This window comes from Danaus plexippus, chromosome Z (genome assembly GCF_018135715.1).
Source record: "Danaus plexippus chromosome Z, MEX_DaPlex, whole genome shotgun sequence".
NCBI classification, from domain to species: Eukaryota; Metazoa; Arthropoda; class Insecta; order Lepidoptera; family Nymphalidae; genus Danaus; species Danaus plexippus.
Window position 1 is genome coordinate 13,104,780 of NC_083559.1, and position 16,463 is coordinate 13,121,242.

Here is a 16,463-nt window from a genome sequence, read left to right on the forward strand (position 1 = left end):
TCATTAAGAAACCGAGAGTTTGGTATAACGTACCAAACCAATGGTGAATATCAAACTGGTGGTTCATACCAAACTGCTGGTTCACGGCTCATATAACTGTCACTGAACCTGACCGCACGTTGATTGGAGAAAGCTAACGTTACACGCTTGTACGTAGAGCTTGTGATCTTCACCACATTGCACTAGTTCCCACCAATTTGGTAACAAAACTGTTAATTGCCTCTTAACAATTACTGCCATCAATTTAAGGGCAACGACATCACGAAAGTGAACGCCTGGAATTGTCCAACGATTAAGGATTCAACGCGCATCCAATGGGTAATATCATTAAAATATCTCTGTCTTAAACGCCGCTGCGGTGAAGTAAAAAGCGCTCCGTGCGATATAGAAGGCGAGAAATAGAGACTATACATTTCATTGAGATTATATAAAACAATATTGCTTGTTACACTCGCTTCGATATATCTAAGGCGTCACTCAAATCAATAGTCATCGTATTTGATCGTGTTCACTGTTTAATTTCTGATGACAAGATAAGTTGTTCGCTTTATGTCCGACCGGCGAGGGACAATCGGGCCTCAAAACCGCCGACGCCAAGGTTTGCCAACACCGAGATGCGACCGATAAACTTCAGTTTAATATCCGTTAATTAATACGACTCGACCATTCTGATCGAAAATTCGACTGTGACTCAGCCGCCATCCGACAAAGAGATCATCCATCTAGAGATGTTAATATTATAATTAATTAATTATTACAAATTGTTCTCGTATATATTATACGTCGGAATTATCTTTCGGTTCAGTTGTTTGTGAAATTTTAATAAGATTTTGTTGGTGTTCTCGGAGTTTAGATCCTTACTTGTAAGTCACATAAATTCACGTGCCACGGTCACGTTTCGCGACGGCAAACCACACAATGGACGCATCTCACCGTTTTTGGTTAGTTTGGCGGACACAGTTTTTGACTAAATACTTTGTAACACCTTACTAAGGTTTCCGACATTGATTAGTCCGCAATCGAATTCTCGGTATAAAAAAAGCCATATAAATTTTGTCGAATTGAAATTTTTATTTGTATAAATGACGAAAACGAAATTAGCAAAACTTTGACGTGAACGTGACTAATGAGTGAGATCACAAGCTAAAGTGCAGTTCGCTAAGAACGAATAAATAACAATAACTAGTATATCGGCATGTCTCACAATCGACGTTATGTCAAATCGCTGACGCTAAAAACGAGTCCCAATCCATGTTTTTCTCTCGTATTGCTTGCAGACGTATGTTTCCTGCCTACAAAGTTCGCGTTTCTGGTCTTGATAAAAAAGCAAAATACATTTTGCTAATGGACATCGTAGCTGCCGACGATTGCAGATACAAATTCCACAACAGGTATAAATCAAATGATGGAGAATTAAATTAAAATAAGAGTTTTTAATCGGGGGAAGTTACTTTGGACCCAGGGTTTGAACTTATTTTAATGTAATTCGTTGAAAGAACTGTGAGGCAAGAAGCATGCGTGCTAATGTGAATATGGTAGGGTGCTGCGTGGCGTTTCGTATTGACTTTAATAACATCAAACATCTGACAGTGTCCTCTACTGATAATGAACCGGATATTCTATAAGAACAATGTCGTTTCTGAACTTGGACCGATCTCATTTCAAATCTTATCACGTATCGTTGGCCCATTTTTGAACCGTCGTTTCGTTGACGCTGATTTATCTTTCATTGCCAATTTCTGTTCCGCTCTACGCAGACCTCGTTTATTCACATTGCTTTGTAATCTATAGATTGCTTTTCTACGACTATTTTATAATAACCCATCCTATGCATGTGCCTGTTTTATAATTTATCACCTAAATTTAATGCCTAACAATGCATGCACTTCGTTTTCATGAGGACATTTTTTTAATTAAATAAATAATTTCATGCTTTACCAAGTTTCTGACTTTTAAAAAATATATATTGTTTGTAACGTCATAACCTTTATAATTTATGCGGCCACCTGCCTTGGAGCTTGGTTCATTTTAATTAAAAAATAATTTCACTTTCATTAGTAGTTAATTAGTTTTAGGCAATCGATGAGGCTTGATAACATTGTCCGCCATTTTGGAGAATATATGTATATGTTTCTTTCCGGAGTCGGTGGATGGTAGCCGGCAAGGCTGATCCAGAGATGCCCAAGAGGATGTACATCCATCCCGACTCGCCGTCTACAGGCGAGCAGTGGATGCAGAAGGTCGTCTCCTTCCACAAGCTGAAGCTTACTAACAACATCAGCGACAAACATGGATTCGTGAGTACCAGCTTCTTTAGATAATACGGAGTCAATGGATTTAAACGCGTATCATTAAAAACACTAAATAAAAAATAAACAAAATACAACAACTTTTATAGCATATTAAAAATTAAAAAAAAAAAATCCCTCGACTCCGTTTGCCCGTGTATGCTCATGTATTCCATATCATTGTATTGCTTCCATCATATCTATTTATAATCATCTTGTACACAAAGTCAGTAAATTACCCGTGTCAATACACGAAACTTACCCAATACAAAACCCCAAATTTTTATAGCAGCAAAAAGTTTTAATTCTAGTGATATTATAATTAAAAAAGGTCGGGCTGGATCTGTCATCGGGCTGCGGGGGGCCATTGTGTCCGTCATGGCTATTAGGATATTTACTCTGTGCCTCTATAGATTATCTATGCACCCGTCTATATGGCATTAATGTTACAAGGAACAACAATAACGCATTGTAGTGGGCTTGTTATTTATGAAGTATATTAAAATTTAAAGCCATACTTCAAAATACATTTTATATAATATCATGCGTATACAATTTTGTAATCTGTCTCATATAGTTAATTAATTAAAATACTTAATTACTAACATTAAACATTTATAAGTGAATTAATGTTTGAAAAAAACCGTTTCACCTGTCCTAAGTCGTATTTGCTAATATTGATAAATCGGAACCCTCGAAACTAGAAAATACGACGTTGCATTTTGAATTTTATTTGTTACCCAATTAAAATCGCTTTCCCTTTTTGGCTGTCACCCGTTTGACTTAGATCTTAAATAAGATTAAGATTAAGTATTACGAATATCAATCTGTGAACTGTACTTATAAAATGTTCTACAAGTTAATGAATGATTTGGTACGGAATTCAAAAAGATATGCATTAAGATTTTTATCTACATTTATCTTGTTAAGGGAAGTCTGATAGTGACACAATGGCTCATTACGGACAATATTAAATTATAGCACTGTTCATATTATAGATTTACGAACGATATTATATCATTACATGGGATTTATTAATCGAAAAGCCGATTACAGTCTAATATCATTGTATATGGCAACATTTTAAACTAATCCATATCATATTAAATTATTAGAATATTGTAATGCGGTCGGGTTTAAAAACAATCAAATTATATGTCTGAATGATTCCCAAGTCACCCTGTTTATCGATTAGCCAGGTCACATCGGTACTCAGCAGATTAAGCAATGCAAGTCAGGCTTAAATTCTCGCCATTCTGCAAAGTGCTACGCCAGTTTATAGATGAATAATTTTTCGATTACCTAGGGTAACCTGGATGCACTTACCGGACATATTTCGTGAGGGTGAGCAACGTACGCGTCTTACGCTAATTTGTTAACGTCATTATTTGAGACAAAGGAAAGTAATATAATATATATAATATTTAGATTCACACAATTCGGACATCCTATAGATACGTAGGTTTAAATTTATAAAAAACGCTACCGAAAACAAAACCGACTAACATAATACACTCCGATGCGTTTATGTTGCCGCGATCGAATCATAGATAAAGTTTTTTTTTTTTAAGCTGACGAACGTTTGTTTTTTTTTTTTTTTTGTTAAGTTTTCGTGTCAGGTCTTTTGTCTTTGACGAGGGGTAATTGAAATAACGACTGAACGCGGAATGCTCAGAATTTCGGAACAGCTGATATAAGGAGCATTTTAAATTAAAATTTATATGTTTGTGTCGCTTGTATGACGTTTGTAATAATAAATCAAAGGTATGATATTGTCAACAGAGGTAATATTTTTAATCAATTTTTTTTAAGTCAATAAACTATTAATTATACTTATTTTTTAAATCGAAATCACAGACTTTTTTTTTTAAATATGGTAATTAAAAAAACACAATTTTTGACATAGTAACAGGTACAAGATGACCGTGATAGGCCGACAAACATCGTCCTTTGTCTTTTTCATTTTACATGCCAATACTGGTGTAGCCGTCGATTTTTCATACAGATATTATCAATTACAAAAAAACCTTTACGTTTAATTTTAATTCTGTGTTTATATCGTAACGAAAGGAATTTGTGTCATATTTTTGTGTTATTAAAATTTTATGAAGTTATTATTTAAAAAACACATGTTCATCGCTTATTTATATGGATATAATATTTTTATTATATTAGATATTGTCTCATTCAATTTTCTTCCGCCATCCCAATACTCTATCGTTTTACGGCAAGGGTTTGAGACCCTTGGGGGAACGGAGTTCACTAATAAATGAATAAATAAAAATGCTCCGTCAAAATTTATGCCATTATTTTATAATTACTAAAAACTCCATGGTGAAACCTTTTCGTTTTAATGTTGTTATTCGTAATGTGGTGTCATCATATATATAAATATATATATAGATAGATATATTTTTTTATTTCTTAATACTTAAAAGGTTGAGAAACAAAGAGCCACAAGTTAAAGCCAGCATTCGTATCGATGATGCGGCTTCATCAAATCAGGTCCCTAAGTAGATATATTGTCGGCAATCAGGATTATTTACAATACCCTCAGTTTTTATTACAACGCTAAGATATAAATTGGCGTGTCGTCAATTATAATGACATTTTAACTCTTTAACGGTCGCCAAAAGCGTTTATAATTATAGGATTAAAGATGGCGCCTGAACACCTTTTATTGGGCTATTTAAGACTCGAGCATTAATTTTTAGAGCTGTAACAATAATACCAAGACATCTTTTTAATAGTTCTTCTTTGTTATTAATATACTATCGACTTATTGAATGTACACATAGTTTTTTTTTTTTTGAATTAACTACTAAGTTATAAGTGTTTTAATGATATTATGAAATTATTATTTAAAAGAGTTGGTAATAATTTTAAGGAGTTCCCTTTATAATGCTCTTGTAACAATTATCACTTCGTTATAATTAGGAATGATGACAGGAAATAAGAATATTGTACCACGGCTAGTGTTATTATATTGTGCCTATAAATATATATTATGTATAAACTTATAACGTTTGTGTCTGCGTAACCAAGTGTGATACGCAAACGAAAATCTCTCCAAATAACATGAATCCACATCAGCTAAACTTGGCTTCCGTCCAACAGATAGCACGAGAGTTGGGCTCAATCTATACATGAATACGTGTTCCAACTACGTACCAAAACAAGCAACTATATTGTAGTAGCGTTTTTTACGTTGCATTCCCAAATACCCACCAGCAAATTAGAGCATATCAACACGAATCAGCAACTTGTGTTACAAAGAGTAATAAAAGCTCACCGTTCCGATCCCCGCTAAACGCAGCTCGTTTTTACAAATCAAAACATCTTGAACATTCACAATGAATATCTCGCCGCTGGGGGTTATTTCTGAGGCTTGTACGTCATGGATGACGAAAAGGACCGTCTGCCCGTTTTAATTGTAAAGGGCTAATCCGCAGCCGGTGTCCTTCGAGCGTCTAATTCACTTCAAGTAGCTCATTGTGATCCGCCGGCGTCTTCCCGCCCGTGAATACAGCTGCACCGAACACCCAAGGCTCGAGCATTTAAAAATTCGCCAAAGCGACCCCTAATCGATGTTTACCATTAATAATCTACAAACAACTTTCCCTCACCTTGAAAACAAACAAACGGATTGAATAACTTGAAGGTCTCGAAATGTTTCAGAGTTATGAAATACTTTGGAAGTTTTTAAGCAAACTGTGAACTTTACACCAGTTTTCCGATAGCGAAATACCTACTGGGATATAAAGGCCGGCAAACCGGTGCGCTTGCTTGAACAAGAAAGGGCATATGCTACGTAATTTATATACAGTTATTGATCAAAAGGTGATGTCCTTTGGGAGGCATCGAGGCATCTCAGCGATCGGTCCCTCACAAATTGTTCTCTATTAAACGGGGGCGATAAAATCTTGGTTGTAAGTGGGCGAGGACCGTCTTACCGGTTCGATTGATGATAGGGTTGTAATGGATTAATTATCGAGTGTTGTGGTCGCGGTTATCTGAACAGGGAACTGCCATGGTGCCTGAATACACTTCAAGGGGTTCAACTCTTGCGTTTAAGGTAGGTAGGTAGCCGCGTCTTTGTTTTTTGCTAAAACCCGCCACCTGCTGAGTTCTGTTATTCCCGACGCAAGACTAAAAGACTTTCAGTAAAGGCTAAACACGATGTTATTCAATAAATACAAAATGACTTATTTGATATTAATCCGCCTACTGTATGATTCAATTTCGGCTAAGATTTTTGGTCTTTTTAGTAATAACCTTTTATCCGACGCTATATTCGTAAGGCTCTAAAAGATTCTTAAGAAAGGATTGTGTCTATAGTTAACAGTTGAGTCGTAAATTTTAATCCTGTTTGGCTCCTTGACTGTTGTAGGTTGAGGTAAGCCATTTTTTATGAAGCTTTCAATTGTATGGAGGCGCCGGTTAGATGTTAGGCATGCAGTAGCGCCAGATATGTCATAATAACAAAAAAGATGCCTTATTTTAATTGATACTCCAAAGAATTATATTTACGTCACATACATTTCGTACATTAATTCTATTTCGTATATTGTATGTGGCATAAAACTGTTATGGAACTGAACACTTACTTGCAAACATGAAGATAACTTTCATATGTCACACGTCTATTAAATTCATATTAAAATTTTAACTTACGCTGATAACGGATCCGACATATAAAATTTTATATTTTTAAAAAGGTTTTATTCCACTGAATCATTGTTTGAAGCCGCTGTATATTGTTGTAACTCAAATCAATATCGTTGTATTTAACGAATAATAAAATGTTTATAAAACGTATGGAAATTTTTTATTCACCAGTTGGATGTAGATTCCAGATAGAGTAACAGAAATGAGTAACTTATGTACATTATAATGTGGATGTTGATTGTATTAATGAATATCTTAATTAATAAACATAGTATGGTCTTCATTGGTGATTAACAGCAATTAACGTAACATTTACACAATATCCAGGTCAATAGATACGGTGCGATCTATCTTTGTATAATTACCGACACCTGCCACTGACAGCTAAATGATGACGAGTTTATAATCACACCTAATATAAATAAATACATGTATATATACGTATCACAGATTTTATAATGAGCTTTGTATATTTAGTTTAGATATAACTCAGATTCCTCACCTTACAATGGAGCGAGTGTAATGTTTATAAATTACTACAAGGATCAAAGGCGCATATGTCAGTATGGTGTGACATTCTGTGTTACAATGTATGTCATATAGATGTTTTACTGTGAACTCGGTGAGTTTTTGTCCAACAGTTGTTTCCGACGATACCTATAATTCTGAGAAGAAATCGTTAAGAACATTTCCAACCGTATGCCTTACATTGTTACGTTCCGGACGCCCTCATAGATACTTATTGTCCACATAATACTTAATTTGTATGTAATTATTTCCTTTTTAGTGAAGCCTGCAAATAAATGAAATTATGACAAAAAACTGACATCGGTTTGATGTTTAATTTACATATGTATATTAAGTCGTCCTCTTTTAATGATACGGACTTGTTGCTTTTTACTTGCATTACAGATTATTCGTGTTTTATAATGTCCATGACCTACAAGCGTAATTAAAAAAAATTTGGTAATCACAGCTATATGATTTTATAAATTAAAAACGCTCCCGAAAATCCACAGATAAAATATTTTTGGATGAATAAAAATCAAGTTCTTTTCTTCATTATTGATATCTGTCTCATATTACACGCTAAGTGCTTTTTTGACCAGGGCCACTAAATCAATATTTGATATCCACAGTTAACATATGTTGCATCGGATTGTGAAACAAATCTAATAGTCAAAAGTAAGGATGAAAATATTTGGCAAGCAATAAACCAAAACTATTTTGAGAGCCTAAAACATTAATACTTAATTAACACAATTTCTAGAGAGGTTGTCTACAAAAAAAAGAAACTATATTGCGTGCAACGAAACGTGCGTGTCATATTGTGCCTGAGCGGCGGCCATTTTGTCGACCGAAAATTGGCGGGAAAATTGAGAAAACGACACTCTTGTGAGTTATACACAATGCTGAAATAAATGGATTAATTCAAATTACCAAATATACCGCTACCTATCTTTTTGAAAAGGCACAAAAATAACAATATATTATTTGAAATTTTCATTAAAAATATTCAAATCTGTAACAAAATATTTCAACATTTATTTTTATAAATACATATTATATAAAATGAGTATTCATTTCATATATATATTTAATACATAAAAAAAAATTGTAAATCTGAATTCAGACTAAATTTTTTTAGCTCTTGAATTATTTTTGTACCAAATAAATAATAATGAAACATCTCTATTAGTAAAGTAGAAGAAATTAAAAGTTATATAGAAACATTTTTATGTATTGGAACTTGGAAGTTAAGGACATCGAATTAGGTACTAATAAGTTGCAAATATAAATAACAGTATCATTATATGAGTCTATGTAATATACTTCGAACATTCAGAACGGTTGAACGTACTTGAATTACGACAAATTACTTCCTTGGATATTTTTTGAAGACATTACGATTATTAAAGTTTCGCAATAAAAAGAGGCGGTGGTTGAAAATCCCGTAATATAACCACAAATTCGGAAACACTCGAGCTGCTTTTATTTTACCTTTAATGCCAATAAAACCGTCATCGGGAGAATAGTTTCAAAAATTCAACTTTCACAACTCACCAAAAACTGTATGACTATAAAATGTCCGATAGAAGTGGAAACGGTATTGGGATGGGCCGGAGACACGCATGTATCAACCAGAACGCCAGACCCCTCTTACCCCGTGTATATCTTTCTTTTAGCTTCAACTCGCTACATTTAAATCATTACACAGATGTCAGAATAAGCTGGTGTTCTCTAGTCGAGGGGGAATTACCTATTAAGTGGGGGTGCTAAACTAACGATTCTCGTGTTGTTCTTTTTATGCCGGCCATTTGAATGGCTGACTATGTAATTTAGGTGTGAACTACTTGTTTGTTTTAGTTATGGTTAATGTCACACATATTTTTTTCAATACAAACGCTGTACACGTATGTATGATCAAACACGAATGTTCTGTTTCTGAGCGTGATAGCAACATGGCGAAACATTCGCCATTTTCACTACAAGTAGATCCTCAAAACTAGTTACAAGTTATAATACTTGTAAACTAACATAACGTTCGTTTAAACAATAATAAAACATCGGTTATGTGTAAGTTGTTCATAAAACATAACACAATAAAGGCATGCTATCAATAAATGCTCCAATAAACTGTATATATTACGAGGAACATGATTCGTACACAAGAAATAAATTCACTTGGAATACAAACGGTGACACGGTGTCCCATAAGCCGGCACCTACATGTCAGTTTGCCGTTTCTAATAAAACTTTATATCGACAAGCGTGGCGTGAGATCAACTAGATAGCCATGGAAATTTGTGACGTACACGTTCCAGTGGAACAGCGGACTTCAGGCCAGGGATAAAACGGTTACGTGAACTGTTTTATCTTCAATTAAACAATATTTGTATCCCACTTTCATAACGAAGCGTCTCTAAGTAAAGTCAAATAAGTCTGCTCACGGAGCCTATATAACTAACATCTACATAACGTTATATTTTTCATCAATTAGTTTACTGCATTTAAACGGCATGTCGAAAACTATTCGAGCGTAATTCACAATAACATTTCGTTCATCGGATTAAACACATATTTCAGCTAATAAACGTATACGTTGTTTCATATTTACACCATTATTCAAAATTTCCGATCTAAATATTTAAAGTTGAACAATGTAATGTGCGGCTTGTTGAATCATTTGTCATTTTTCACACGCGACTGTAGAACTTGTCGCATTAGTAATACATTATAGATTACCGCGCACCCATTTGATAGGAGGCAAACAAATAGTTATATACGCTGTATTCTTCCGCCGACAATGATATATGTTGTGAGCTTGATGAATATCTGAAGGAGTAATGTTTCTGCCATATATGCGGTTACAATATTGTCAAAAAACCGAAGCGTTTTGGCTAGAAACGTCGATGTCAGCTCTAGCTTTGAAATATGACGTGAGACGTCAACCCATCAATTCGCCGGTCAATTTGAATGGAAAAACCATAAAAGTGACAAGGTTGACACAGCACTCCCGCTTTACCGCTCGATATTAAAATTATATACAATTGTCACGGTATTTGTAACATAGTTTATGTCAACCAAATATTCAGGTGAAGTACATTTTAGAGTGCGTAGATAGATGGAGCATTTTAGTCGTTCTTATTAAATAATGAACTGGAAAAATTTATCAGTTTTTTCCTGTCAAATGTCCACTAATTCGTTTCTAATAATCATTAAAAGTTATATCAATATTCAATAAGAATTGCTAGTTTTTGGAAAATTACATTATTAATATGTTATATGTACGTTATATCCCGCGACTTTACCTTCACAGTTGTACCTCATGATTGATTTTAAGACGGCTGTCGATATTAACATTCAATCAAATTATAATACATACAATGATATAGATTTTTTTATGATCACACAACCGAGAACTATCGGTTCATTAATACCTACTCTCATTGTGCTGGAAATACATTCGCTGATGATTTCATATTTATGCATTTGTTACAGTTAACGTATTATAAGAATATATATCGGTATATAAAAATCTCTTCCTCATTTTTCCTCTTACATTTATTTTTACATTGCGTCTTTTAAAGAGCACAGCGATATTTGCAAAGAATTTCAATTGAATTCGTCCCAACGTCGTAAATTCAAGTTTTTTCTTTGAATAAACATTGCTTATTTTACGGCACTTTTACCTAAATAGTCTTTTTGAATTTAAATTTAAATATTTGTTTTTATAAGAAACCATTTTATTTAACTTCATTATTTTATATATTTTTATTATCAAATAGAAATAATAGAGCCAGTAGTATTACTACGTATAATTTTCAATTAAAATCCGATTTAAGTGAAAATGGGTCACGTGTTAATAAAACAAATTCATTTTTTTATATAAAAAGACGCCGAAAACTGTATATAACAAGAAATAGATTTGCTTTAACGTTTAGTAAAGTGTATAAGACAAAGAGTTCGCAGCATCCCCGTCTCGCAAACTCGCGAGGAATTCGCGACGCTCTCAATATTTTTATGAAATTGCCAGTAGCCCTCACACCTGTGTCTTCACTCGTGAAAACGACGATTATTTTTTTGTTATATTTCCCGTATACAAATGTATTTGATATTCCCGTTTGTTTTGTCGCATATTTTCGTGGGGGCGTCAATATACTTTATGGAAATATTAACAAAACATTCCATCCGTGTGTTCGTGTTGCAGGCTTTCCGTTTGAAGTTCACCCAATTGCTTTATCAGGTGATTTCGCCAACTAAAAGGACAAAACTATTCGCGTTGACGTGAAAACTTATTGAATATATATCGCTCGTAGCTCTTCAACATAGAGAAGTACAATTATTTGAATTATTTTTTGTCATATTAAGCCTGAAAGGAATGCCAGCATTTATTGGAATAGTTAGTGTAGTTTATTAATCAATATAAAGCTAGATAATGACGTGAAGCTTATATAAGTGAAAATAAGGAACCGAAAATCTAATACCCATGGAGACTAAGCTCAGGAATAAAATTTAATTACTGTCTCTGTGCTGGGCAGCACCTGCCTAGGCCAATGAAGAAATATGAAAATTAAAAATCTGTGGGTACATTTAAACATTTACAGGACCTATACCTATAGATGAAGATAGTACTATCAAGTGAGTACTTTGACATTCGTTGAAGGGTCGTATCAAGATTGAACCAACGAAATGATTGTGTCCGGTCCTGATTTATAAGAAATTAAAAGATTTTTTTTTTATTATGCGTACAGTATGCACTTAATTTCGTACACACATTTATTACACAAGACATGGTTATATTCGGTATAATGTTGTTATGTAAGGAGCTATTATGGAAGAGTAATTTCTAAATGAAATGATTGTAAAGCATCCCAAAAGACAGGTAGCTGAACTCGTTAAGATAACGGACGAATTTTAACAAAGTAACATCCTATGGCGACCTCACAAGTAACTGTGTGGTAGGTAGATTACGTCTTATTAAATACTCCAAATTGATAACTTCGTTCTAGCTTTTAGCTTATATTATACACAGTTTTACCTTGTAAGTAGCCATGTTGTTTTTTTTAAGATTCTTAAATCAAGCACTGGTTTGAACGTATTCTGCCAATATATAAATATGAAAGGCGTGAACCATCCAGCACATGTTTTTTTCATAATTGAGTAAATTGATATTAATATAATTTGAATTTTTAAACAAGTATATTAGTAGCAAATATAATGTGGAGGGAATTAAGTTTTGTAACGTAAAACTTAATTAAAAAAGAGAGATTCGAATAAAAACAATAAAAATAACAAAAAAGTTTGTGTGTGTGTGAGTGAAGTCTTAAAGCGATGATAAGACGCAATAAAAAGTCAAATTTAAACGCAGCCTCGAAGGCTCGGTGGTCGACTAGAACCTCCATGGAGTCGTTGAATAGAATTTTTTGATTAAATATAGCAATTTTTTTATTACAAAAAATTATTAGCTTAAACAATGTGGCTTTGTAAGTGAATAGAAACTTCTCATTCCTTCCTCTATTAAATATATATTTTTTTAAAGTTCCAAAAAGCAATATACCATATAAAATCGAGCTCAACACGTTTCCACACCACCCATTTGGATCAGACATACGTTTATCTCTAATACCTTATCAACGGGAATATTCTTGTGAATGCCCAAGATTATATTGAAAGCGTATCTGAGGAGCCAGCGGCGGCATGAAAGGGTTGAGATAGCGTTAAAACACTCATTTGTTTTGTCACCCGGCCCTACCACCGGCATGGATGTCAGGCGGACGGATACGGTATATAGGAATGGAGGGGACAATTTTTTTTTTTATTCCGTCCTAATAGTTTACTGCGCCACGATCCACATCGTTCAGATTACACCAAGTATATCGCACTCTTTCATATGAAATTATTTTTAATTTTTTTAAATTATAAATTTACGCTCATTCTCGACGGAGTTTTATAAATGTTTTTTACGATAAACCTCTCCGGACATACTAATTGCTTAACATTTAGCTGATAAATGAATGGTGCGAACCACACAAGATGCCTGTACGATGTATAAAATCGACATCTTAAATAAATACAAATTACTGACGTTTTCCATGAAGTAATCATTACAAAACATTAGAGCTGCGTCCTCAACGTGATCTCGACGGGTACTGACTTTATTAGTTCTCTTACCATCTGATCTGTTGCATTACAAACTACAATTAGCTTTACCTAATCGAAACGCTGACTGCCATTCGCAATTACAGACGTTCATCGTTACGAAATGTTTGTTATAACTTAGTTGTGAAACGTTAATTGATTGAGTGAAATTAATTATAAAAATATATAACAATTAAGCCAAGCGAAATAGAAACACCTACTCATGGTGAGTGGACGTCGCATGACCTGGAAAATACTTACATCTAGACACGCACTTCTGATTAATTACGATAACTAGGAACGTGAATATGACTGATAGAATAACATTATATACATTTATAGTCAATGTATTTTATATTATATATTTATTAGGTAATTACAACACGAAGCTAAACACTCGATGATTAATGAACAATTTAATATTATTAGATTTTATAATAAAAGTTAAAATCAAACGTTTGATATGTCATGTCCATTGTTTCGTTGATCCGTGGCATTGAATGTTTAAATATTTTTATGTAACCACTTGTTTCAATGTGGGCTATGAATGAAGAGATAATCTGAATGCTGAGTCTTGAGTGTTTTTAAATGTAACGACAGATTATAAACGCAACAAATAGCTACCGAATACCGGCAGCGAGCAGTCTTAACCAAATATATGACCTTTTTGTAGTCAATGAACTTTCAACATAAAATGATTTCGATTTGAATTTATTTAAATAAACTATTTCTCATTTGATCCTATAATTAACGGTGTGCAAAATCTAGACGCACTGATACAATGACGTAGTGCCATATCTAGAAAGGTTACTCGGACTAACCTTTTCTTTTTTCTCTGATCCATATCCATTGTAATGCAATGACTATCTGAAATTATTAAATACATCGCATTTAAGAGCCTTTTTGGTGATTCAAATTCTTATTAACATAAAAATCAAAAAGGCCGGTATTAAATAATGATTTACGCAAATGAAATTTCACTAAACATCAGTTGCATTTAAGACGGGAAACCTGACCGAACATTCATTAATTGAATTGCAATAATAACCGGAATAAATATAAGCACGAATAAATTCTACATATAGACGGACCTATAAAGAGGTCTTTATGCTAAACAAATCGGCCTCCTTTGAGGTCTCAAACGTACCGCGATTAAATGCCTTATTTTATTTGTCGTTAACTGTTTTCGGCAAGGAGTAGTAATTCAGAAGTGCAACAATCTCGTAATTCAAATTGCTTTATGCCTAAACACACTAAAAATATTAAAAAACACACGTCGAAAATGATGAAGGAATTAATTTTGATGTTAATGAAATTCGCCATAGACAATTATTAAACATAATAGAAATTAAACTAATATTTTCGGTGGTACACCGTGATGACGGTTGCTGCAAAGTAACCGAAACTTCGGTACTGTGTAGTTAAAAATAAACGCGTAGTAAATTCGAAAAATATTAGTTTTATATCAATGAAAGTCGTGGAAGTCTTATACATCATAAATAAACGTAATTTTTAACGTACATATACTATAAATGATGCTTACTGATCACGACAAGACTATGTTATGTGCCTTTTTCGTTTTTTTTTTTATACCTTTTTTGATTTAATTTCAAATCATGAAAATAGAATTCTTTTAAAAGAATCACTGAGAATAACTCAGAAACGTTTCTATACGTTAAACAATAACAGCTTACTTTATTTTTTACTTATTTCATTGTGACATGTATTTAGAATATTCTATATTACCCTCACAGAGACGTTTAATTCAATGTTTGCGTAGGTAAATATAAATGGTTTGTATCCTATAAATTATTTCCGTATTGCAACCGAAGCGGTCTTTAAAGAGCTTACAAACATTTGTACTATTTGTTCATTATTATTGTGCCTCTTTGGTGGAATAAAACTATTATACGTAATTAATAATTGTACTGTGTCCTTGATTTATTGTCTGTGCCATAAACACCACAAAGACCGGAGGAGGAGTTACGACAGATTATATGTATATTATTAATACGTTTTAATTTTATGAATAGGATACATATTTCATAAAAATGAACTAACTATGAAATGTTAATAAAAATAATATATTGATATAATCCTTAATAATATTATTAGTGAATACGTTTTTTAATTAAACTATTTATTTTTGTGATGAACAAATTACCGGAGACCACGGTACAGCGTCTTATCTCATAATTGTCGAAATTTGAACACGTTTTAACGTTAATTGAGGAGAGCCCGCCAAGATTAGCCGATAGACGATTTATGGTCATGCGACAGAACATGCCCTCGCCCATGTGAACGAATGTTTACGAACGAACGAGTGAATGAACTTATTAAACAAGCGTTTATTATTTTGTTGTTACCTGTTTGATATTTAATAAAATAATAAAACTACTTAATATATATTAAAAAAAAATATATGAAATGTAAATGACGAAAAAAATATATTATATGTACTGAACAAGAAACTTTTGATGTTAAAAGAAGCGCGAAATGTTGAAGGTACTCAAGGTTTTGTGCTTTACTGACGCCCAAAAATTCTGAAAATGGGAGACAATAACTTGTGCCGTTAAAACAGCGTGCAGTAAAATTCGTTTTGTTGCTAGAGCTTCCTATTTTATACATGTACGCCAATTATCGGTACGTATAAAAATTTACAATGTGTTTTCAATTAATAAAAATATTACCAAAAACTATAAAATTATATAACACAATACTTTATATTATCAGCTTTCTGTCAACATAATAAAAAAAAAATATGCCGAATCATAGTTCATTGAAGTTTTATGATAAACAAGCGTCTTGTACTAAAAATAAATGAAACCTTTAGTATTTCTTACATTGCGACATTCATACAAGTTG

At 33.2% G+C, this 16,463-nt stretch overlaps 1 protein-coding gene across 9 annotated transcripts in view; it reads left to right on the forward strand.

Moving 5' to 3' along the window:
- LOC116777124 (T-box transcription factor TBX3) overlaps window positions 1–16,463 on the forward strand; it is a 57,349-nt gene that overhangs the window by 17,156 nt on the left and 23,730 nt on the right. For 7 of the 9 annotated variants that reach the window (XM_032670495.2, XM_032670497.2, XM_032670498.2 and 4 more), the window contains 2 exons: window positions 1,278–1,391; window positions 2,144–2,297. In XM_032670495.2, the coding sequence (XP_032526386.1) occupies window positions 1,278–1,391; window positions 2,144–2,297 (268 nt within the window). The remainder of the gene's footprint in view (window positions 1–1,277; window positions 1,392–2,143; window positions 2,298–16,463) is intronic. The other 2 variants (XM_032670500.2, XM_032670502.2) reach the window with 1 other exon arrangement.